We start from the raw sequence: 26278 nt of genomic DNA on the forward strand, positions 1-26278 counted from the left end.
GGAATAATATTAAAAAAAAAAAATTATTATTATTATTATTATTTATTATTTTTTTTTTTTTGAGCAATCACGATTGCTTATTGTTCTCACTTGACTGTTTTTGGCGTGCTATCATCATTGGCGTAAACTAGGGGGGGCATAGGGGGGCAAGTGCCCCCCTACTTTTTTTGAGCTATGGGCAAAGTATTATTTTGCCCCCTAGTTCTTAAGCAAAGGATTTTTTAAAATTGTTTGTCAAATGATCTATATATTATTTTCAAATGATAATAAAATGTAATTCGCATATTATGAATGCAATTGTCATGAATTATATGCAAAAGATGTATCCTTGTCTTCAACCACCCATTAGTAATTTCAACCAATAATTAATCTGTTTTTAAACTGCATCAAGGCGGCGCAACTGAAGCCCAGAAGAGGCCAGTGTACCTGATCGCCTAATCCCGAAGTGATGATGAACATCTCCCCCCCTCACAATACATATAGGCATTGATGCAGCCTATATGATATGTAGCATTGATTACATGACCAAAAAAATGAGTGTTTTCGGGAAAGAGCGGAAATGTTGCTGCAAAGTTTTTCTTAAAGCGAAATTTTCTTTCAATCCCTTAATTGGAGCTCACATGAATGAACAACCAACCATATAATGGACGGATCAAAATAAAACAGTGGTACAACCAGAAAGGAAGCTTAAAGCCCGAGCCCCATAGAATGTTTGAGTTGAATGTTTTTTAAAACTATTCTTTATTATTGATGAGAAGACGTCTTTCGAAAACAAAGTAATTTTTAGAAATTAATAGTAATGTTACGGGAAAATCTTAAAATTTCTTTTAAAAATAAATCTTTGAATAAAAAATATTCAAAAGTAACAGCTTATTGATCAGCAATCAACCCCGCCCCCACCACTCCGTCCTATTTTTTCTCTTTTTTTTTACCTAGTTCGTCTAAAAATAAGAAAGTTATCAAAATGCTGCTCTTCCGAAGAGCCCCCCCCCCCTCCACACACACACCGGAAGCATTATGGAGCATTTGACATTTCATTTTCAGGTTTCAATTTCGCGAATTTTCCAGGGGAAAGCCCCCAATTACCGAACAACATCGAAAATTGCTTAAAATTACGTTTTTGGAGTTTTAATTTCGAAAAATTACTGGCCCTAATATTACAAAATGTGGGCTTACAACCGCGTTTTAAGACTTGAATTTCAGAAAATATTCGGGCAAAGGTCCCTATGCAGCCATCCTCCAATACCATAAGCAGTTTGGTTTTTTAAACTATACTTAAAATTTTTTTTTTAAGTGGAGTAGTCCCTGATTATAAAACATTGCTTTAGTTTTTAGCACTATAATTTTAAAAATTTTACCAGGAAGAGCTTCAGAACCTCCTTCCCGTAAAATCTTCAACGTTTGTCTAAAATTGCGTTTTTAAACTTCAATGTGGAAAGCAGGGGGAGGAGGAATTGTTTTCAACCTATTAAAAAAAATCGATCGGGGACAGTCCTTGGAGCTCCATTCGTTACCCTAACGTCGATAAAATATGGCCTATAATCGCGTTTTTAAAGCTTCAAGTTCGAGAAATTCCGCTGAGACCCCTGTACCTTTTGTCACCCTAACATCAACGAAGAAAGTCTAAAATTGCGTTTTTGAAGCTAAAAGTTTCAAAAATTTTCCGGGGGAGAACCCCCGGACCCCCCTTTCCTAATAGTTCTAAATTTTTCTTTTCTTTTTCGATGTGCCTCCTCCTCCCCCCCTATTTTTTTTTCTCGTTGCGTCACTGACGTAGAATATTACTTTGGTTCAGGGCATAGGTCACTAATAGCAAGATTCTTCATTCCTGGGATCCTGGAAAACAACTTAAGAAAGAAAGAAAAATCATTTCCAAAGTACAGAATTCCTTGCACTTTCTAATTAGTCCATGGAATTATTCGAGAATTAAAACCAACGCAACTTAGAAAACGATATCCGTACTTTAGGATTACAAAACGTAAGCAAAACTGTTTGGCGCCAGTGATCATGTAAACTATAAATACAACAACAAAAGAGTATCAGCATATTTTGGGAAAGAGTGATACTTCTCCGGAAGTATGTGCGCATTACTCTCTGTAGCTCTATTCTGTTTGAACTAAATAACGTACATTGCGTTAAAAGTTATTATAATTTCTTAAATTCATTTGTTTTTTGAAAAGTAAATTTTTTTTTTAGAATTTTAGTTGGATGGCAAAATATAAATCTAATAAATTTTCGTTGAAAAAAAATTTGCCCCCCTACTTTACATGGCCAAGTTACGCCTCTGGCTATCATTTTATTTTCCCCGCCGCCACCCTCCGCACCATCACCGTCGACCGGCTCCTCACGATGCTGCTCCTATAGCGAAAGCAGTCTCCAGGTTGCATCCATATCCTACACACACGCGCATACATACACAACTACACACACCACACAAATGCATACATCTACACACACATACTCAAACACATACACACACACAACTACACGCATTCATGCTTGCACACAGACACAAACACATATGCCTACACACATACACATACCCCGCCCCCACGCACACAAACACTCATACACACAACTACCCACACTCTCATGCCTGCACACAGACACAAACACACATGCCTACACACACATACACATACCCCCTACACACAACCCCCTCCCCCACACACGCCTATATACACACACACTCGTGATTGCGAAAAACATAATATGAATTCAAAATGACCAAATTCAAATTAATTTTTCTTTCTTTTTTTTTCTGTTCTAGTGCCATGAATGAGGGTCGCCTAAGAGACAACGGCACTTACAGGGGCCTCTCCAGTGTGTGTAAGGGGGGGGGGGCGGTCATGACCAGGGTTCGAAAATATCATGATACTTTCGAAATTTTGATATTTTGATATATATCCGATATTTTCAATCAGCACAAACTCAAGTCTTCAAAATAGTAAATGCATCCTCAAACCACCCTTTATATTGTTATTACAATATGTAGGCATAAAATTAAAATTTCTTTTATTATTTACTAGTGGTACCCGCACGGCTTTGCCCGTAATAGAAAAATTAAAAGGTCTTTTGGTTCGCCTGTATATTTACAAATAATGTATGGTGAATTTTCTCGCCAATTGGCTTGCGCCCATGTCACGGTTCCACGTTATGATAATTTCGTAATTTACTCGTCCATCTTATGATATTTTTGTTCTTAAAATTGGAATATAAAAAGAACCACATCGAATTTTCAAAAAATCGCTTCGAGGTGCACACCCCCATGCTACAAACTAATTCTGTGCCAAATTTCATGAAAATCGGCCGAACGGTCTAGGCGCTATGCGCGTCACAGAGATCCTGACAGACAGAGAGACTTTCAGCTTTATTATTAGTAATAATAATAAAGATATCTAACATTTCATTTAACATTTTTATCATTCTTAATGGAGTTCATTTAGCGTTAGCTGTTTTACTCATTTTTCTTTTCTTTTTTTTTTTTTTTGTTAGCTACTTTTGCAATTATTTGACACAGTTATATGATTCAGAAAAAAAAATGCATTGGTCGGTGCAGTCATAGGACATTTTCTTTCATTCTAACCAACGATTAATATTTAATGAGGCACTTTTGATATGAATTAAAATTGTTACATTACTAATAATTTTATGAATGTAAAATTAAAAAAAATATTATCTTACTTTGTTATATTAATGATGTATCATAAAAATGTAGTGCATGACTCATGACTCTTTGGTTATTTTTAATAATAAATGAACAATTTTACTACGATTAATATAATTTTTATATTGAAAATACCGTATATTAAAAAAAAATAAATATCGAAAATATCAAAATATCATTATATTTTAAAAATAAAAATCTGATATGTATCGTGATACATAGTAGTGATGTGCTGGATCGTTAAAAAAAGTAGATCCACGGATACGGATCCGGATCATTAGTGTCAAGATCTACGGATACGGATCTCAAATTATTTTTTTTTTACCCAATTCAACTATCCAAGTGTAAAATTTGATACGGAAGGTATTCCCGTCAGAATAATGGCAGTTTCTTCAAAAAATGTCAACTGCGGCAAAAATATAATCAAGACTATGATTTACTCTTTAAAGAAACTTCCGTTAAAATTGAGGGAGAATTGGAAGGAATGGGCCAGCGCTGCGTTAATGCATAGATGGAATGTGAAAAATTATTTCTGGCTTACTCGGTAGGTGTAGGATACAGGAGCAAGAGTGTAAAGCTGCTACTGGACAGGCTAGAAATAATTTTTCGCATTTTATTTTCAGCGTAAATGCTGCGCTGACCCCTTTGAACGAAACGAAATCAAAATCACTTCATCTGTTTATTAGCTACGATGCCACAAAAAGACACAATGATACACACTTTTAAAACCTATTTCCCCTTCCTTTTTGCAACGGGGGGGGGGGGGGGAGGGGGGTGCAAATTGGCTTCTGAAATGATACCTTATAATTCAAATAGGGAATAAAACCTAATTTAAATGGTATTTAAGAGTCTTTTATTCAAGTATTTAAAACTTTTTAGAATAGAAATGATCCGTCAAAAAAGTAACGGATACGGATACAGATCTTTATTTTCCCTCGGATATCCGCGGATACGGATACGGATATCCGGAACATCACTAATACATATCATGATATTTTTCAGCGAACCCCGGTCATGATCCCCCCCCCCCCTTAAGTTGCCAAAGATAGCCTAAAGCTGGGTTTTGAGAATATTTATTTCGAAAAAATACACCCTTGTGACCCTCTATTTTTGCTCAAAAAATGACACTTATACCCCTCCCCCCCCCTACCAGAATCTGGATACGCTCTTAGCCCTCTCCCGCCCCACACATATATACAGAAACGAAATTGGTTATAAAATACTTCATTACAGAGAAAGATAAACTTGGGCCTTCTTTTTAAACCACCCAACTTTAAAATATGAGCATTTAATGCAAAACTACCGAATGTTTTCATATCTCAGTTGTTGATAGTAACGTATTTTAATAATTACGTTAGTTACAAGGAACAAGTTACCTTTGTGTATCAAAAGAGACAGGAGTTAAATCTGATGTGTTAGCATTTTAAAAACTATTCGAAACATACAGTCGAACCTCCATACATCGAACTTCTACATATCGAAATTTTCTATATATCAAAATCCAGTAAATTTCTATGTTCATTATATAGAAAAACTCTTTCTATATATCGAAAAAATCTCGATATATCGAAATTATTTTTCGAGGTATTCGAAGATTTTTTCCGCTTTAGACTGTTTATCTGATGAAAAATGAAGGTTGGGGGAGAACATTATGTTCACTAAAGGTTGCTACGAAACTCATAAGGAATCTGAGGTTGAGGGGTGTGTAGATAGGTCGTTGCTCCGTTCTGGAGTTCTTAAATTCCCCCAAGTTCATTTCCGATCTTAGCTGTAACCAGTAATACTGTAAAATCAGTTTCAAATTATCCTTTTTGTCTGTTGATTATCATTTCTAGTCTTCTTAGCTTCAGTAAAAATTATTCAAGTTAAGTAGATTGATTTTTTACTTTTCTCTCGATCACATTGTTGAAACGAAACCCCCCTAATGTTGCGATCAAGTTGAATTGTCGAAGAATATGAAGACGTATGGTTGGCGTACAAATGTAATTTCTGTTCATTTTTAAATCATTAACTTTCATTTCATCCGATACTCGTATAAATTATAAATTGGGTTTCATACACGAAAATTAGCTTTTATTTTAATGTTTTAGGATGCTTTTATGATAAAATAAGACCGTTTCCGTGTATCGAAATTTCTATATATCGAATTTTTTTCCGGAAATTTGCTACTTCGATATATGGAAGTCCGACTGTATTTAATACAAGTGAAAAAAAACTAAATTCTAATGCAGCAAATGCTCAGTTTATGGTGTCCTGTCATATCTACGTGATCTCCCCCCCCCCCCCCTTAGGACGGCCGTGCCATGAATCATAAAACATGTTACGGCAAGATGCGTTAAATGTTTGAATTTTACAGTTTTTATACTGTGTGTATTTGTATATAACATGTATGTATATAATATGATATATATTAGCCTTATTAACTATAATTTTGTGTTCGTTTTTTTAGCCTACTTTCCCGTATAACAACATCGCTTTTCTAGCATAAGTTTAAAAATTTCTTAAATCGTTGAGGATGACAATAAACTCAAGCATAGCTTTTTAACAATTGTTAGGGTTCATTTTTCAGTAAATTTCAACCATTAATGCAGATTGCTATTAAGAACACTTTCAATAAAAAAAATATTGTATGCGCATTATTTTAAAATATACAAATTGAAGAACAGAATTGCAAAAAAATATTTCTCCCAGCATGTAATTTCGAATTCAAATATGTAAAAATCTAATTAATCTTTACTAATAATAAAGCAGAAAGTCTCTCTGTCCGGAGGATGTCTGGATGTCTGTAGGATGTTTGGATGTCTGTGACAAAACCGTTCGTTCGATTTTCATGAAATTTGGGACAAAGTTAGCATGTAGCATGGGGGTGTGCACCTCGAAGCGATTTTTCGAAAATTCGATGTGGTTCTTTTTCTATTCCAATTTTAAGAAAAAAAAACTATCATAAATTACGAAACTATCATAACGTGGAACCGTAACATGGGCACAAGCCAATTGGCGAGATACGAAATTATCATAACTTGGAAATGTAACGTCGGTACAAGCCAATTGGCGAGAAAATTCACCATACATTATTTGTAAATATACAGGCGAACCAAAAGACCTTTAATTTTTCTATTACGGGCGAAGCCGTGCGGGTGCCACTAGTACATAAATAAAGCTACAGGAGGAGTACAAAGGTAACTAATATATTAATATTTATATGAAAAAAAATTTTTACTAGCAAAATAATAATTTAAAAAAAAATGCATCAAAATAAATAAATTAAGCTCTATCATCTATTTTTCACAGACGATAAATTAAACAAGAAGTTCGTTCAGAACTAAACGAGCCTACTTTCCCGTACACCAATATCAACTTTCTAGTACCTGATCAAAATTCTCAAAATTAGCTAAAATCGCAAATTATTTATACCATATATTTTTTAATATTTTAAGCCGATTTCTAGAAATAAAATATGCCTCGCTCATCTGAAGAATTAGATGCGTAAAAAACAAATAAACGAACAAATAAAGTAGCAGCACCTTTTAAACAAAGCAGCAAATACATTTTATTCCATTAAGAAAAAAATCTTTTGCCGCTTTCAAAAAAAAAAAAAAAAAAAAAAAAAAATAATAATAATAATAATAATAATAATTAAAATTAATAAGCTTAAGATATCTCAAATCTCTCGGGACGGAAAAAAAATTCGAGACATCGAGTTTTTGAGTTACCAAGGTTTTTAAAAAAATACACTATAAATTCTTACAATTGCACACACGTACGCTATATGCATTTATATATGTACTATGAGACCACTTTGAATTACGATCAATAAAGTAGTCTTCAATATTTTACTAGCTTTGAAATTTTATAACTGTCGAAAGTGCACAAGAAGAGATTTTAAAATAAACAGCAATTTCAACTTGGTTTTCACCTAAAAATTTAAAAATTCTTACCTTCAACTAGTAGCTCCCCACGCTCCCCATACGTTTTCATTTTCCGTTTTCACTTGAAAACTGACGGACGAAAAATCAACTCCCTTTCCTCAAAGTGGACAACATATTCGAGAGAAATGCAGAAAGATTCTAAACTCTGGGGAAAACACAGCACCCCTTTCATACCAACACTTCGCTATTGTCTTGCTTCAATACCCTAATCACAAAGTTTCCACGTAAAGAAATGAAGACGGGTCCCTGGAACTGGTTTTACTACAAAAATTGCCAAAGAAAAATGACTACTGAAACTTGCTTCTGTGCAAAAATTTTGACATATCAAAGGTTTCGAAAAATAAATTTCAAGATAACTATGGAAAATACATAGGGGTTTTTATAGAAAATGCAGGGGAAAAATGTTTTTTCGAGACATCAAGGGTTTCGAGATAAAGAGGTTCGAGATATCAAGGTTCAACTGCATATCAAATCCCAAAAAAATATAAAAAAAAGTTTGTTTTTTCCTTGTTGCCAAAAAATAATTTAAAAAATGAATTAATGTAATTTTAAAAATAAATAAAAACAATTGAATATCAACCAAAGAAATAATTTTCATTGTCGAAAAAAAAAATCATCTGCGCATATCATTAAGTAGAAACATAGAGGACTCCGAATTTCTCCGCCAAAAATTGAACACATAAATTAAAATTTTAGAGTGAAAATAAAAACAAATCGTATAAACAAGTTTTTTCTAAGTAAATACCATGGCTGTGGAGTCGGAGTCAATCTCATTTTGGCATAAAAGGGTAAGATTCGGGAGCTGCAGGTACTTAATTCAAGGACTCGGAGTTGGAATCAGTCATTTCCCTTAGAGTCCGCAACTCTGCCAATGTTTTCGGAGTCGGAGTCGGACTCACTTTGGGAAAAAGAAATCGGAGTCGGAGTCAAATTTCCAAGTGTCGGAGTCAGTCATTTTTCCTCCGTGTATAAATGTTTGCCAAAGTTACGAAGTCAGAGTGTAAGTCGAGGAGTCGGAGTCCGACTACTTTTCAGGCACAGGAGTCGGAGTCGGAGTCAGTTGCTCCAAAATTCTCGGAGTCGGATTCAGGAGTTTGTCCTCAAGAGCTATTTCCAACAAAATTTGTCTGAAATAAATCCGCCTTCAAGTGCGGACCTACATTGACTTTCAGTTTCCCCGTAGGCGCTATGTTAAAGGATTTGAACTGTTCAAAACTGAACGAAAAATAGCTCAAATCAAAAAATTGAAATATAGGAATGAGGTGTCCTCGCCGAGCTCTTTCGAACAAAAAAAATTTGTTCGAATCGGATTATTCACTCAAAAGTTATTAGGGGGGACAGACAGACAGATCGACAGACATTTTCCCATATCTCAATACCCTACTTTCCAATTTTTAGTTTTTCGATATTTATTTATTTTATTTATTTATTCATTTATTATTTTATTTATTTATTTATTTATTATTTTATTTATTTATTTATTATTTTATTTATTTATTTATTATTTTATTTATTTATTTATTATTTCATTTATTTATTTATTTATTATTTTATTTATTTATTATTTTTTTACTTCTTTTTTTTCGCGATATTTTCCAGCTGAATTAAGCCTTCTTTCATGCTTTTTTCTCATTTCTCTGACTTTTACTGGAAAAGTACGCAAAAAATATGGCTATTCAAAAATTCTATTTCGTTTCTTCACTCGGTTTTATGTTCTCTTTTTTCAACTATAGCTTTTTGAAAACGGACCATATTTTTCACCGACGATAAATAAGCGAGCTGATGTGTGCATCACGTGACTTCCTTTTACACCAATTAAATGTCATTTCCCCATTATTGGCAATTTTAATGTGATTCAATAGCTTACTCTCTAAATATCACCAACAATGGCCACATTAAAACCAGATTTTAAAAAAAATATCGCCAAGTTGGCGACAAACTTGGCGACCAAAAGATTGGTGATATATCGCCAAGTGTCCGACAAATTATAACACCACTTGAGTTTGCATCGAAATTAACAATGATTCCCCCCCAAAAAGGGGCAAAAGACCCGGTTAGAAACACCCGAATGCAATCAAAAGGGGAGGTGCACAACTAGCCCCACTAGGAGTCTACGTATCAAATTTCAACTTTCTACGGCATACCGTTCTTGAGTTATGCGACAAACATACACACATACGCACATATACACGTACATACAGACGTCACGAGAAAACTCGTTGTAATTAACTCGGGAAACGTCAAAATGGATATTTCGGATGTCTATACGTTTTTAGGTACATATGTACGTATGGTAGGGTCGAAAAAAAAAACTCAACATTCATTTGGGGGTGAGCAAAATAGAAATGAAGGCCGATTTTTGAGTGAAAATTTTTTCGCGAATACAATACTTCCTTTTTTGTAAAAGGAAGTAAAACGAGCTGATGTGTGCATCACATGACTTCCTTTTACTCCTATTTAATGTCATTTTCTCATCATTGGCAATTTTAATGTGATTCAATAGTTTACTCTCTAAATATCCCCACCAGGGGCCAAATTAAAATCAAATTTAAAATTTAAAAAAAGTCGCGAAATTTGTCGCCAAGTTGGCGACCTAAAGACTGGCGATATATCGCCAAGTGTCCGACAAATTATAGCAGCACTTGAGTTTACATCGAAATTAACAATGATTTCCCCCCAAAAAGGGGCAAAAGACCCCCTTATAAAGCATCCGAATGCAACCAAAATTAAAGGTGCACAACTAGGTTCCACTAGGAGTCTACGTACCAAATTTCAACTTTCTATGACATCCCGTTTTTGAGTTATGCGAGATACATACACACATACGCACATACATACGGACGTCACGAGAAAATTCGTTGTAATTAACTCGGGGGTCGTCAAATGGGATATTTCGAGTGTCTGTAGGTTCCTAGGCATATATCCACGTGTGGTCGGGTCGAAAAAACAACTCAACATTCATTCGAGGGTGAGCAAAATGGAAATTAAGGGCGATTTTTGAGTGAAACTTTTTTCGCGAATACAATACTTCCTCTTTTGTAAAAGGAAGTAAAAAAGGCTATTGAATAGTTCCACTTCGTTTTCTTTTTACTCGGTTTCAATATTCCTTTTCTGACAATTGCCTTTTGATAACAAACGATATTTCTTCACCCCTACAGATTATTCACGAAACAATCCCTCTCTTTCCCAGGTGCGCCCGTGCTCCAGCCCTTCTCTCTGTCCGGCCCGGTGGTCCGGGGCCAGACGGTCGCCCTGACTTGCGCAGTGACATCCGGCAGGGGCCCCTTCACCTTCAGGTGGACCGATCAGGAGGGGCTGCCCCTGGCCACGCCCTCTCCCGCCCAATCCGAATACTCGCTGCTTCTCCTGCGGGCCGTGGACGGCCGGAAGGCCGGCAACTACACGTGTCACGTGAGCAACGCGGACGGCTCGACCAGCCAGGCCGTAGAGATCTCGGTCAACGGTGAGTATGCGTTTGGATACCAGTTGTTAAGCTTGGGAGCATCGACTGTTGTGGTACTGTTGTTTTGAGTTTTTAGAGGAGATACTTTTGGCATCTCCTACTCCCAAGAACGAGTACAAGGGGGGGGGGGGGGCGATCGCCCCCTCCTTGAGCGAGATACATTAACTTTCTTCAGGCATATTTTCGACTAGTGGTACCCGCACGGCTTTGCACGTAGTTGAAAATTAAAAGGTCTTTTGATTCGCCTGTATATTTACAAATAATGTATGGTGAATTTTCTCGCCAGTTGGCTTGTACCCATGTTACGGTTCCACGTTATGATCATTTCGTAATTCACTCGTCCATCTTATGATAATTTTGTTCTTAAAATTGGAATAGAAAAAGAAACACATCGAATTTTCGAAACATCGCTTCGAGGTGCACACTTTCATGCTACAAACTAAAAAAAAACTCAACATTCATTCGGGGGTGAGCAAAATGGAAATGAAGGCCGATTTTTGAGTGAAATTTTTTTTCGCGAATACAACACTTCCTTTTTTGCAAAAGGAAGTAAAAAGGATAGAATTCTATTCTCCTCGATTTGGATTAAACCATGACCTTTCTTATGCGGTATGATTAGAGTATTTAAAGCATTGATTTTCAAAAGGACGACACTATTTATTTTATAAAGCACTGATCTCATCTTTTAACTTAGATTCTAATACCTATTCCTATTCCTATTCAGAGTCACAACTGACTACAACTGTATTTATGTCGAGGACTGCATACTAAGTGCCTTGCCTCCATTATTTTATATACCGATAGAGGGCAGCACCATCACCGGATCCAGCAGTTAATGATAATTTAGAACTAGCCCAGGAGCTAATAGCTACCTGGTGCTAGCACCCCCCAGAGGTATCGTTTCACTTGGAGGACATTGAGACCACGAGCCTATTTCTATTCTATTCTATTCTATTCAAGAGTCACAACTGACTACAACTGTATTTATGTCGAGGGCTGCATACTAAGTGCCTTGCCTCCATTATTTTATATACCGATAGATGGCAGCACCATCACCGGATCGAACAGTTAATGAGAATTTAGAACTAGTCCAAGAGCTAATAGCTACCTGGTACTAGCACCCCCAGAGGTATCGTTTCACTTGGAGGACATTGAGACCACGAGCATATTTAACGTCGCCCAGTCCCCTTTAATGACGACGGTGGGTCTTCGACCAGCGGGGATCGAACCCGAGGCCCTCCGGCCCCGAGTCCAATGCCCTACCGATCAGGCTACCACGGCCCACGAGCCTATTTAACGTCGCCCAGTCCCCTTTAATGACGACGGTGGGTCTTCGACCATCGAGGTTCGAACCCAGGACCCTCCGGCCCCGAATCCGACACTCTACCGATCGGGCTACCACGGCCCTATCTAGAAATACTTTCCCTCATTTTATTTTGGCATAAATGCAGCGCTGACCCGTTCCTCCCGACTCGTTGCTACCGACGACAGTAAACAGAGAATTTTGTCACAGTTTTTTGAAGAATGCCGAGAAAAACCAAAATGAATACAAATTCCAAATCAATTACAAGGACTAATATCAAATTCAAAAAATTTCAAAACCCCGACCCAGAGGGCCGACCTCTTATTAAGGTCAGAACTTGCGGGTCAGAACGCAAATGGGTAGCAGACAGAAACTAAAAGCAGATAAATTTTAAATCATTGAAATTTTTCTTTTTATTTTGCAACTAGTGGTACCCGCACGGCTTTGCCCGTAATAGAAAAATTAAAAGGTTTTTTGGTTCGCCTGTACATTTACAAATAATGTATGGTGAATTTTCTCGCCAATTGACTTGTACCCATGCTACGGTTCCATGTTATGATAATTTCGTAATTGACTCCTCCATCTTATGATAGTTTTTTTCTTAAAATTGGAATAGAAAAAGAACCACATCGAATTTTCAAAAAACCACGGCCCTAGATTGTAATAAATAGCTCATTTTACTAAGCTGGACGGCGGATACGGCACATCTTTGTCCATTTTCTGCGTACGTTCTGCATTTTTTTTTTTTCAAAACAAGCCATGAGAAAAAAGCCCCCCCCCCCCCCCACTCCTCCATCAATAACTCCAGAGTGATGCTCCAAATCTCGGCGAAGAGAAGCTAATCTAATCGCTGCTCGTGGAGAGGCAAACACGATCGCTTGTTGTCTCAGCTCTCAAGCCGACCCTCATTGTTTTCCGGAGGTCAAATCTCCCGGTTCGGAAGAGCCATTATCGCGCCCCGACACACCCTGGGACAAAGGACAGACGGATGCGTCAACACTTCTCTCGAGAAAATGCACCGAAATGGTGATACACGAGCTGAAAAGAAGCATTCAAATAACTTCAAAACTTCAAAATGTTGTTTTTTCCCCCCTGTTCTGCTTTTTCGTAAAAGGTTTTCTTTTCTTTTCTTGTTTTGAGCAATCACGATTGCTTATTGCTTTCATTTGACTGTTTTTTTTTTTGATGTCCTATGATTTTATTCCTCCCCCCCCCCCCCCCGCCTGCCTCTGCAGCATCACCGTCGACCGGCTCTTCACGATGCTGCTCCTCTAGCGAAAACCGTCTCCATGTTGCATCAATATCCTACACTTACACGCATACATACACGCACCTACACACACACATATATACACCTACACACACATAAACACATACACACACATACATACACCTACACACATACACAAACACACACATAAACACATACATACACTTACACACAAACACACACACACACACCTACACACTCACATACACACAACTACCCACACACTCATGCCTGCACACAGACACAATGCCTACACACACATACACACAACTACTCACACACTCATGCCTGCACACAGACACAAACACACATGCCTACACACACATACACATACTCCCCACACACAAACACACACACACACTCGTGATTGCGAAAAACATAATTTGAGTTCAAGATGTCAAAATTCAAATTTTTTTTTTCTTTTTTTTTATAACCACAAAAGGAAGCTTAATGTTTCGGAAAACTATAAGTAAAAACTAATGAGTAAAATGAAAACGAGTTAGTTAATTTAGCTTATGAAAAAAATATTGCAAAACAGTTAAGTTTAAAATAAGTTATGGAAACGCCAAAATATATGAACCGGAATAGTGATACTCGAGCGAAAGCTGTTTTTATATAGCAGACGAAAGCACTTTATGCTTTCAAAAGGTCAGGCTTAAAGTGTGATACAATTGTCTGCAGCATTAGCCTAAACATGGAAATTCGTTTCACAGATCTGATCCGCAGCTTTATAGCCCCTCACCCCCCTTTTTTTTTGGGGGGGGGGGGAGATCCTGGGCCTCAGGATTTGTATCTCGGAGGCTGAAAATTTGCATAGGACAGTTTCTAAGCCATCCCTGCAACTCTATAAAATTTCATCTAATTCGGAGATGGTCGGGTGGGGGCGATTTGAAAATTCAAGTCAGTTGAGTGGACTAATTCATATTGAAAATAAAAAAAGACAAATTTTGGCATCCCTCATTTCTGCACTGTATAGATCAGGGGTTCCTAAAGTGGGTGCCGCGGTACCTAAGGGTACCGCAGGGAGAGGAGTCAAGGGGTGCCGCCATTTCAATGTGTGATATATGAATAAAAATAAATATGGGGTGGTTTTCTTCAGTCAAAAGTAGTACTTTTAGTCACTGAAATGGATAGAATGAGTAAAAAAAATAACATGGACCCAGAAAATACTTTCATTTTCCCAACAATTTTTCTTTAATTAATTTTTTTAAATGTTCGATTTTTCAAACAAGGCGTGGTTTTTATGACGTCACAAATAATGTCCTTTGGCGCATCTTTCTACCACGGTTCCACGTTATGATAATCAACAAGCGAATTAAAATTGCGCTCTACGCTTGCTATCAACCCTATCGTTGCCAATACTCGTGAGTAAAGATGTGAATTAAATATTTTGTTCTGTGAATGGCAACACTGAATGGCAGTTCATCATTTGTGATGTCATCGGCAAGATTAGTAAACAATGAAAGCGCACCGATTTAAGTAAATTTTTAAAAATATTAAACTTAAACAAATTATTTTAAAAATGGTCAGATCCTATGTTAATAAGCATGCTCTTTCAAAAAAAAAAAAAACGTTTAAAATGTGGGAAACGACCCCATTATTCCACCTAAAATTGCCAAACTCGTGCCCTTGAAAAGAATTCGCGCGACTGCGCTGTTTATTTGACTTAAATCTACACGAATCTACTTTCCAAGCAAATAGTGAATGAGGATCGTGTTTGAATTAGGAGATAAGAGATAATCTCTAGTGACGTGCAACGTACACAAACGAAACGTGACCCCCTGCATTGGTCGATAGCAAAACCCCTTTAGAGGAGAGGTCGACCTTCCGGACATTTTAGTCTCAAGAGAGCCTTGCTTCAAAGTAATTGACAAATTCTGAGAAACCTGTAAAACACATTTGTTAAATATCAATTATTTTATGCTTAGACACGTGAATTCATTAACACTACAGCGCTGGTAAAAATAAAAAAAAAGCATCACCCTCGCATTTTCACAATAATAGGATTATGTGAGAAGTTTCGGTCAACCGATTAACGATGAATGTATGGGAAATTCTGCAAAACTTATGAAATAAACATTGAACGGCAGGAATCCGATCATTGTTTACGTAGATCGGGGCTGTTTCCGGGCCAAGGCAAACGGCTGACCCCATGCTCATTTTTAACCGACTTCAAAAAGGAGGCGGTTATCAGTTCATACCGTATGTATGTTTTTTTTTTTTTTTTGTTTGTCCACTCACAGCGTCTCACCTAGTGGACCGATTTTGATGATTCTTCTATTAATGGATGGGGGATGGCTCAACTTAGGTCCCATTACTTTGTTTGACCATATTTGTTCGTTAGAAAAAAAGTTATGGTCAAAAAACAGTAAATTTCATGCAATTTCCCTACTAAATGATTAAACATAAAACCCATTGTTTCAACAATTTGGTGCCATACAACAATAATATTAATAGTAATTGTGGTGATAATTTGGAATGGAGGCTTCTCTGAAGCAAGCATCAAGTTTCTTCAGTGTCATTGCTCTATAGTGGGGGTAAACCTAACGTGGAAGCGAGGTTTATGCAGTGATTAGGATCTGTTTAGCCTTCACAATGCTACTAGGTTAGGTTTGCTTCAACTATAGTAGTATTTTTATCGTTATCAAGTATGCCAATAACAGATGATTTGGGCTGAGTAAGGAGATACAGGGATGCACAAAAAGCAACTATGCTGTGAAATGTAAATTAGTTAGGGAAAACGTAATATTTAAATCGTTATAATTAAATTAACACACTAAAGAATTCCAGCGAGGAACAAAGATAATTTTTATTGTCAATCGCTTAAAGTTTAAGGCGTGTTTTTATTTTTTTAGTCGTTATAGTAACTTCTTAATATTTCTGAAATACATTTACACTAAAAAGAATAAAATAAAAAAATTTTGAAAAAAAAAAAAAAAAAATAGAACCGACTTCAAAATTGCTCTAAAAAGTGAAAAATAATTTTATTCTTTAAACACCATCGATAATACTTTTAAACATAATTTTTGAAGTTGGCGCAAAAACGATCGATAAAATCATTCACAGCCATAACTCAGTTACAACTATAAATTAAATCAGGCCCAGTTTCTTCACTACCACATGCATTACGCATTGATGACAGCATATTTGAGCAACGATATAAATGTTTCGTTACTAACTTTGGGTGATTTTTCGTAAAAATTATAATCGGAGCATGGTTAAACTGGATTTTACTTTTTGTTTTTGCGCCAACTTCAAAAATTATGTTTAAAAGTATTATCGATGGTGTTTAAAGAATAAAATTATTTTTCACTTTTTAGAGCAATTTTGAAGTCGGTTCTATTTTTTTTTTTTTTTTTTTTTCAAAATTTTTTTATTCCATTTCTGAACCTGCGTGTGAGTTTGGAGGAAAAAAAAAATCACTTAACCCCATGTGTCAGTTTAAGTCTAATGACAGGATAAAGGTTTTCAAATTGTTGCTAACCAGTTTTGCCCTATGGCACGGAGCAGAATCATCCCGGAAAATGACATTTGGAGCTGAAGTAAAGTGATCCCGGATAGTAGGAAGCAATTTCTCCTCCAAAATCAGTGTTGCCAGATGGTCAAATCCAGATTTCCCCCAATTCCCTTCCAATTTTTCCCCAAAAAGCGATGTTTTCTACCAAAATTCCCCAAATTCAAAAATTATTTTTCCACTAATATTTTCAGAAAATGTATTCAGAATAATTTTCAGACTTCCTCTAATATTTTTGTCTCTTGAAAAAAATTTTTTTTCCCCAAATAGCCAAATTTTCTTATAAAATTCCCCAACTTTTTTTTTCTTCCCATTTTCGCTTTTTTTTTGTCTTCTTTATCTTTATCTTTCTTTATCTGTACTAATAATAAAGCTGAAATTCTCTCTGTCTGGATATCTCTCTGTCAGGATCTCTGTGACGTGCATAGTGCCTAGACCGTTCGGCCGATTTTCATGAAATTTGGCAGAGAATTAGTTTGGAGCATGGGGATGTACACCTTTAAGCAATTTTTCGAAAATTCGATTTTGTTCTTTTTCTATTCCAATTTTAAGAACATTTTCCCGAGCAAAATTATCATGAGATGGACGAGTAAATTACTAAGTTATCAAAACGTGGAACCGTAACGTGGGCAAGCCAATTGGCCAGAAATTCATCTTGCATTATTTGTAAATATACAGGGGAACCAAAAGACCTTTTCATTTTCTACTACGGGCAAAGTCGTGCGGGTGCCACTAGTCATAACTACAAGCGCCTGACCGAGAGATAAGAAATAACCAAATAATTTTTTTCTACTCGCATTTACTACTCTGCTTCTGTAGGTACATTTAAACTATGATTTTTGTATATATTTATCCAAGAACATTCTTCACACTTATTTTTACCTATTTCACGTATCAACTAGTTACTGATGCAGAACATTAATGCGAATTCCATAGCATAATATTCCACATAATGCGAAATGCGAGTTCCATAAAGTTGAGCAAGACTAAACCAACGCTGTTTGATACAAGCAATGTAACTACTTCTTGACGCGAATCTAAATACGAAAAAAATTCTTTTTTCCTTCAGGTTTTTTTTCCCCCCAGGTTTTCCCAAGAAAAAAATTTTTTCCCCAAAAAATTCCCCTCAAAACCCATTTCCCCCAAAATTTCCCCAGAGAGCACCAGATTTCCCCAAAATGGGGAAATTTCCCCCAATCTGACAACACTGTCCAAAATGCCAATACACACCCGAGCGTTTACTGATCCTTGCACAAAGTGAAGCCCACCAACTCCTTGATCAGAAATACAGTGGAGCATCAAAAATCCGCCACCCTGAAATCCGCCAACATCCAAAATCCGCTTCAATTTTCCCCAAAACTTAATTTTTTAAATGATGAGGATGAAGGAGAGGCAGAATCTAAAAAAATTCTAATCTCGGAGGGTGTGCAGGTAGGAGAATACTACTTGGAATTTTTAAAACAACAAGATATTGTGTCGGAGCAAGAACTCCTAATGCTGTACAGCATACAAAAAAGACTTAAGCTTAAACTATCAAAAAATATGAAACAAGCTACAATTTCTGAAATGTTTTCAAAATGTAAATAGCTAATGATTTGTAAACTTGTATATATTAAATAATGTAAATAACTGTGACTATTATATTTTTATTCCTTGTTGTTTTTATTTTTCCAATTAAAAGGTACAACCACCTATTTCTTTAGTGACCTGAAATCCGCAAAATCAAAAATCCGCACAACCACTTCTCCCAATTTTGCGCGGATTTTTGATGCTCCACTGTACATCCCGAAACCATCTGGGATACGGGATGCTTGATTGTGTGTTGAATGCAGTCGGGATGATATTCCTCTCCTTTGCGGCGCGGGTGATGCAATTTTTTTTTTTCACCACCACTGTATCATTTTTCGGTCGATTGGCAACACTAGAAAAGTGGGGGGGGGGGGGGGGGGGCGAAAGTGGAAGGGCAAGGCCCCTCTACTTCTGCAAGTGAGGGGGTAGACGCCCCCCCCCTTGTCGTCCTAAAATTTTCATTCCTCTCTTGCGTAATTTCTGGACAAACGAAATCTTCTCCTTTTATAAATATCAGTCAAGTCAGAATCCGGCACATTTGCTGCGCCGGATCTTCGATTTTCACAAGTCGTGGTAAAAACTTGAAGCTGTCTTGATTTTACACCAAGTTTCAACGACAAAAACCCCCGCAGAAATCGGGCAAAGTTTCCGCCCGGGGCACGATTTTGATTGCATTAAATTTCAACGATTTTGATCAGGACTGCGTTACAGGTATTTGCAGCTTTTAGCTTACGATTATGATTACGATTACAGAAAAATGTGATCGATGACGACTCATACACACACTAGTGGTATCACGATTGCACGTTCGGAGCCAAAATTTAGAAGTCGACCATCGAGCTATAAAAATGAGCTCCTCTATAAAAGAGTGAGTGGCCTTAGTCGATAGTGATCAATCGTTCCAGATTCCAGATCTTACGATTAATTTTCATTGATATTTTCCCTCTAAGTTATTAAATACTAGTGATACCCGCACGGCTTTGCCCGTAATAGAAAAATCAAAAGGTCTTTTGGTTCGCCTATGTATGGTGAATTTTCTCGCAGTTGGCTTGTACCCACGGTTCCACGTTATGACAATTTCGTATCTCGCCAATTGGCTTGTGCCCATGTTTCGGTTCCACGTTATGATAATTTCGTAATTTACTCGTCCATCTTATGATTTTTTTTTCTTCTTAAAATTGGAATAGGAAAAGAACCACATCGAATTTTCGAAACATCGCTTCGAGGTGCACACCCCCATGCTACATACTAACTTTGTGCCAAATTTCCTGAAAATCGGCCGAACGGTTTAGGCGCTATGCGCGTCACAAACATCCTACAGACATCCAGACATCCTCCGGACAGAGAGACTTTCAGCTTTATTATTAGTATAAAGATAAAGAAAAACAGTTAGTAACACCTAAAATAAATAAATAAATAAAACTCTGGTTGTGAAAGAGGGGGAAGGGGGGTAGTGGGGGGGGGGATTTAAAAGACAATTATTCACAAACATTCTTTTTACTGCTAAAACTATTTTCTACTGTTAGAAATTGAAATACATTGTAGAGTGTTTTTCATTTATACTTCACAAAATTCCTCCCGCTGCGTAAACGGATAAAAAATAAATAAAACTGTGGTTTAAAAGAGAGGGGGTAGTAGGGGGGGGGGGTTGTGATTTAAAAGACAATTATTCACAAACAATTTTTTTACTGCTAAAAGGCTAAAACCATTTTCTACTGTTAGAAATTGAAATACATTGTAGAGTGTTTTTCATTTATATACTTCACAAAATTCCTCTAGCAACGTAAAAGGTTCATTAAACCACACAGGCGAGGAGGGGGAGGGGGGGGGGGGGTAGCGGAATGAAGACTTCATTTGTATTCGCGTGGAGAGACGGATTCAATACGTTCGTCTTTTAAAATAGAATGAATGGAAGGGTGGAGGGGGAAAAAGAAAAAAAGAACCCAAAGAAAGTGGCCCCGGGCTGGGGATTCATTAAGAAAAATCTTCTGACACAAAGACAGGAAGCGAGTGATTATCTAATCGTCGAAAGAGAGAGAGAGAGAGTAAAACGTCGTCGTCTGCACGACTGCCCCCCCCCGCCACAAGTCCCCCCCCCCCTCTATAGCTCGTTTGGAATTTTTAGATCGGAGATGGTAAGCTAGGGCTTACCATCTCCGATCTAAAAAGCGCACCGAATTCAAAACTCGGTGCAAACCGAGATGATAGTCCCAGAAGTATTTATTTTCGCAAGCCGTAATTTTCGCGAAAATAAAAATATCGATGATTTTACGAACTGAAATTTTTTTGCGAACCTGCAAATATCCCTACCCCAAGATCTAGTCACGCACATTTAGCTTAGATAAAGCCAAATAAGAGGTATTCAGTAAATTACCGCCCATTAGCCAGGGCTAAAGCAGAAATACGTGAAATACACCGCCAGCTCAGTCATTTCCTGCCGAGGACTGCAGTTTCGTGCTTATTAGCACTCATCAGTCGGGCATAGGAAAGTGACTGAGCTGGATATGGAAAACCTCTTCAGGAAGCCAAGAGTGCCAAACAAACTGGTACCTGATATAGAATTAGCACAGACCAGACGAGTGACCGAAGCAATGGTTCGGTTCAACTCGAAGATTGAACGCAAGGCAAGGTATATTCAGGTTTTCCATCTCCAGCTCAGTCACTTTCCTATGCCGGGCTGATGAGTGCTAATAAGCACGAAACTGCAGTCCTCGGCTGGAAATGACTGAGCTGGCGGTGTATTTCACGTATTTCTGCTTTAGCACCGGCTAATTGGGCGGTAATTTACTGAATATACCTCGCCTCGCGTTCATTCTTTGAGTTGAACCGAACCATTGCTTCGGTCACTCGTCTGGTCTGCTAATCCTGTATTAGCTACCAGTTTGTTTCGCACTCTTGGCTTCCTTAAGAGGTTTTCCATCTCTAGCTCAGTCACTTTCCTATGCCCGGCAGATGAGTGCTAATAAGCACGAAACTGCAGTCCTCGGCTGGAAATGACTGAGCTGGCGGTGTATTTCACAAATAAGAGATAGTTTTGGATAGCTTCAAAGCTGGTAAAAATATTTCAAGTTAATCAGCTACAAATTATTACTTTGTTGAATTAGTGTTTTATCTTAAAAAAATAGTTGCACACACAGTGGAACCACACTATAACGCTATTGAACTTACACAAAATAGATACAACGCTTTATGTTAATAAATGAGTTAAAGCGAACTCCTAATGTAAATTGAAGAGATGATATATATATATATATATATATATATATATATATATATATATATATATATATATATATATATATATATATATGTGTGTGTGTGTGTGTGTGTGTGTGTGTATCCAACATCAGTTTCACTTAATAAGCAATTATATTTCATGAAATTTTCTTATATTTAAAAACTTCACTTTCGATTTTTATTTTCCTTTATTTTTTTTAAATCCATTGCTTTTAATCAAGTTGATTTAAATCAGCGAACCCCACAACTAATATTATTTCAGTACACTATCCTAAGCAAGAAGAGTCAAGGGAAGGGGTATGCAGTCTTTCACTGAGGCGCGAATGTCAACGGCACAGATAATTTTGATGTCCAGTTTCCACCACACGCAGGCACCCGAGCTCTCTCCGATGCGCAACTGCACTAGGGATTTAACTTCTCAGAGGGCACTCAAAGCTTCAGATTAAATTAATATCATACTTTAAACCATATTTTTAAAAAACAATATTTTATAAGAAAAATGAAACATTTACTTACTTTGCTTTAAATTATAAATACCTATCTTCCCGAAAAAATGAACGACTATAGAGCCCTGGAAAACAACAGGAATATAGCAGTACTTAGGACACACCACATAAATACTACCCGAATTCTCTGCCTAGTGTGTGGTACCCGCACGGCTTTGCTGGTAGTAGAACATTAAAAGGTCTTTTGGTTCGCCTGTACATTTACAAATAATGTATGGTGAATTTCTTGCCAATTGACTTGCCCATGTTACGGTTCCACGTTATGATAACTTGGTCATTTACTCGTCCATCTTATGATAATTTTGCTCGGGAAAATGTTCTTAAAATTGGAATAGAAAAAGAACCACATCGAATTTTCGAAAAATCGCTTCGAGGTGCGCACCACCATGCTACAAACTAATTCTGTGCCAAATTTCATGAAAATCGGCAGAACGGTTTAGGCGCTATGCGCGTCACAGATTTCAGCTTTATTATTAGTAAAGATAATGAATGATGAATTTCTGGCCAATATGCTATGTTAATATGCTGGGCCATGTTATGTTAATTTAATCGCCCATGTTATGGTAATTTGCTCGTCTATGTTATGGTAATTTGCTCGTCCATGTTATGCTCATTTGCTCGCCCATGTTATGGTAATTCGCTCGGTAAAATGGGCTTAAAATTGGAATAGAAAAAGAACAAAATTGAATTTTCGAAAAATCGCTTCGAGGTGCTCACCCCTATGCTAAGAACTAATTTTGTGCCAAATTTCGTGAGAAACAGACTTTCAGTTTTTTTATTAGTAGCGATAAATAATAATTTCAATTTTTGCAAACTATTAAATATAAAAATAATATTAATTTTTCAATATTTGTTTTCTTTTCAAAAGCCAGAGGGTGCAAGTACACCCCTTTGCCAAAATCACGTGACAAAAACATTGCTATTGCTCGCTCTCACGCTATTCGCTACTTGCAATGGCAACAGCACGAGTTGCCTTTTAAGCGCTTGAGGCAATTAGGAAAATATTAATATAATAAAAAAAGGAAGAAGACTACGGATATGAAGAAGGATGGGTCGTTTTTCTGCTATTAGGACTTCGGAAAGGGGCCACGTGCCTCCTTCCCCCTCTCCCTCCCCCCTCCTTTCCACTCTGTTATTGAATGCATTCGTCAGATAAAACGGGCGTCACAATGAAAGTTGCAGTTCTGAAATAACACATAGAAAGAGATTTTAGAGAAGAATTCTTCTTGGAGAAGGGAAAAAAAATACGGCTTGAGATGCTATAAGATTTTGACAAACTTAATGGAAAAGAAGAAGAAGAGAGAGAAGAGAGAGAGAGGAAAAAAAGAAAGAATTGAAAGGATTATGATCAAATTTTTTTTTAATGAAATGGGCAATTTACAGAAAGTGCACACAAAAGATGTATTTTGTTTTTGATATAACTGTACTTAAAAAACGTAAACAGAGCCTATTTGATCCTTTTTACTTCCTTTTACAAAAAAGGAAGTATTGTATTCGCGAAAAAATTTTCACTCAAAAATCGGCCTTAATTTCATTTTGCTCTCCCCCGAATGAATGTTGAGTTTTTTTCCCAACCCGACCACACGTGGATATATGCCTAGGAACGTATACAGACAGCCGAAATATCCATTTTGACGATTCCCGAGTTAATTACAACGACAATATCAACTATCAAAATAACCAAACAGGCAATGTCTTCGTTCAAATGTAGAAGCAATTTTCACCCGTCATCAAGGACGCCCATATAGGGGGGCAAGGGGGGGGGGCTCGAGCCCCCCTTTGAAATTAGAACTTCCTTGCTCTTAGTACTTTTTTCTTCGCAAAAATGTAAAAACCTTTCTTCTCCAGCCATTAATGAATAAGTTAATAAAAATGTCAAATTTTAATACCTCTAATCTGTACTGAAATTGGTTTCTACAGGGAAAATATCCTTCTAAACCATGGGGAAAATATATGAGTCCCCCCCCCCTAAAATTTTGCATATGGGCGCCCTTGCCCGTCATACCTTGACGGGCGACTTTCTAGTTTCATTAATAACTAGTGGTACCCCGCACGGCCTTGTCCGTGATAGAAAATAAAAAGGTCTTTTGGTTCGCCTGTATATTTACAAATAATGTATGGTGAATTTTCTCGCCAGTTGGCTTGTGCCCATGTTACGGTTCCACGTAATGATAATTTCGTAATTTACTCGTCCATCTTATGATAGTTTTGTTCTTAAAATTGGAATAGAAAAAAAAAAACCACATCGAATTTTCGAAACATCGCTTCGAGGTGCACACCCCCATGCTACAAACTAACTTTGTGCCAAATGTCATGAAAATCGACCGAATGGCCTAGGCACTATGCGCGTCACAGACATCCTGACTGACAGAGATCCGGACAGAGATCCTGATAGACAGAGGGACTTTCAGCTTTATTATTAGTAAAGATTACATTAAAATTTGATTAAAAAAATGTCAGCTGCAGGGGGGGGGGGGGGGCTACCACCTAACCCGGGGCACCACGATGGAACGTCACTGTGACCTTCTAAAAATTTCCTTTTTCGGCTCATTTTTTCTGACGATTCGGCAAAATTATCATCATTGGGCAAAACTCGGAGTTCTATTCGACAAATCGAGTTTCCTCCCTCCCAAAAATTGAATTTTGGGAAGCTCCTGCACCTAACCTGCCCCCCCCCCGCAACTTCTTTATCCCTTCCCCAACCACCTTTTTGGTGCAGCACCAGCCGCACCAAAGACCATATAAAATCACTTGCACACTAACCGCGTTTTCTTTTAACCGAAAACAGTTCTTGCGTTTTCAACTGAAAAACTCTCAATTAGGCATTTCCTCTGCGCCAATGTATCATGGGCACAACGAGTCGAAGTGCGGTTCCCCATAAAAATGTTGAGTGGAAGATATCACCGGAAACGGTTGGTTTGAGAATTCGGCTAAAATAACGGACGGAACGAAAACATTTCACTCAATTTGTGGGTGAGCGTTACTTGTTATGCACATCTCTTTTGAATTGGGGCGTTGCAATGGGGTCATTTTTTTCTCTCTCATTATATCATATGATGATGGTTGTTTCTAATGAGGCTGCATATCATTCGATAACGGACCTTTGTCCGAGGATAAGTGGCAGCCTCCCCCCCTCCCACATTTTTTTTTTGCAACCACATGTGAACGTGTAATTGCATGAATATGTTTGTAATAAAAAATATAACAATGTACTCTGAGCAGAAAATAGGGGATTTAAGTATTTTTTAAGTTTCATTTACATATTGTTTTACTCAAAATGATTTATGTTTATTTAACATACTGGTATCGAAATAAATATCAATGGCGATAGTTCATTACTGCCCTTCTGACACAAAACACTAATGGCAATAACACTGCCGAATAATTATTTTACTTGCTCTCTCTTAACACAAATGTAGTTTATTCAGTAAATTAGCTCAGTCACTTTCCTATGCCGGGCTGATGAGTGCTAATAAGCACGAAACTGCAGTCCTCGGCTGGAAATGACTGAGCTGGCGGTGTATTTCACGTATTTCTGCTTTAGCCCTGGCTAATGGGCTGTAATTTATTGAATATACCTAGCCTCGCGTTCAATCTTCGAGTTGAACCGAACCATTGCTTCGGTCACTCGTCTGGTCTGCTAATTCTATATTAGCTACCAGTTTGTTTGGCACTCTTGGCTTCCTTAAGAGGTTTTCCATCTCCAGCTCAGTCACTTTCCTATGCCGGGCCGATGAGTGCTAATAAGCACGAAACTGCAGTCCTCGGCTGGAAATGACTGAGCTGGCGGTGTATTTCACAAATGTAGTTGTTCCGGGAA

At 37.3% G+C, this 26278-nt stretch overlaps 1 protein-coding gene across 1 annotated transcript in view; it reads left to right on the top strand.

Annotated features, from left to right (window-relative positions):
- Positions 1-26278, top strand: part of LOC129226171 (cell adhesion molecule DSCAM-like) — a 134745-nt gene that overhangs the window by 3197 nt on the left and 105270 nt on the right. Inside the window, exon 2 of the mRNA XM_054860772.1 lies at positions 10787-11059. Within this exon, the coding sequence (XP_054716747.1) occupies positions 10787-11059 (273 nt within the window). The remainder of the gene's footprint in view (positions 1-10786; positions 11060-26278) is intronic.

The sequence above is a fragment of the Uloborus diversus genome, chromosome 7 (assembly GCF_026930045.1).
Source record: "Uloborus diversus isolate 005 chromosome 7, Udiv.v.3.1, whole genome shotgun sequence".
Lineage (NCBI taxonomy): Eukaryota > Metazoa > Arthropoda > Arachnida > Araneae > Uloboridae > Uloborus > Uloborus diversus.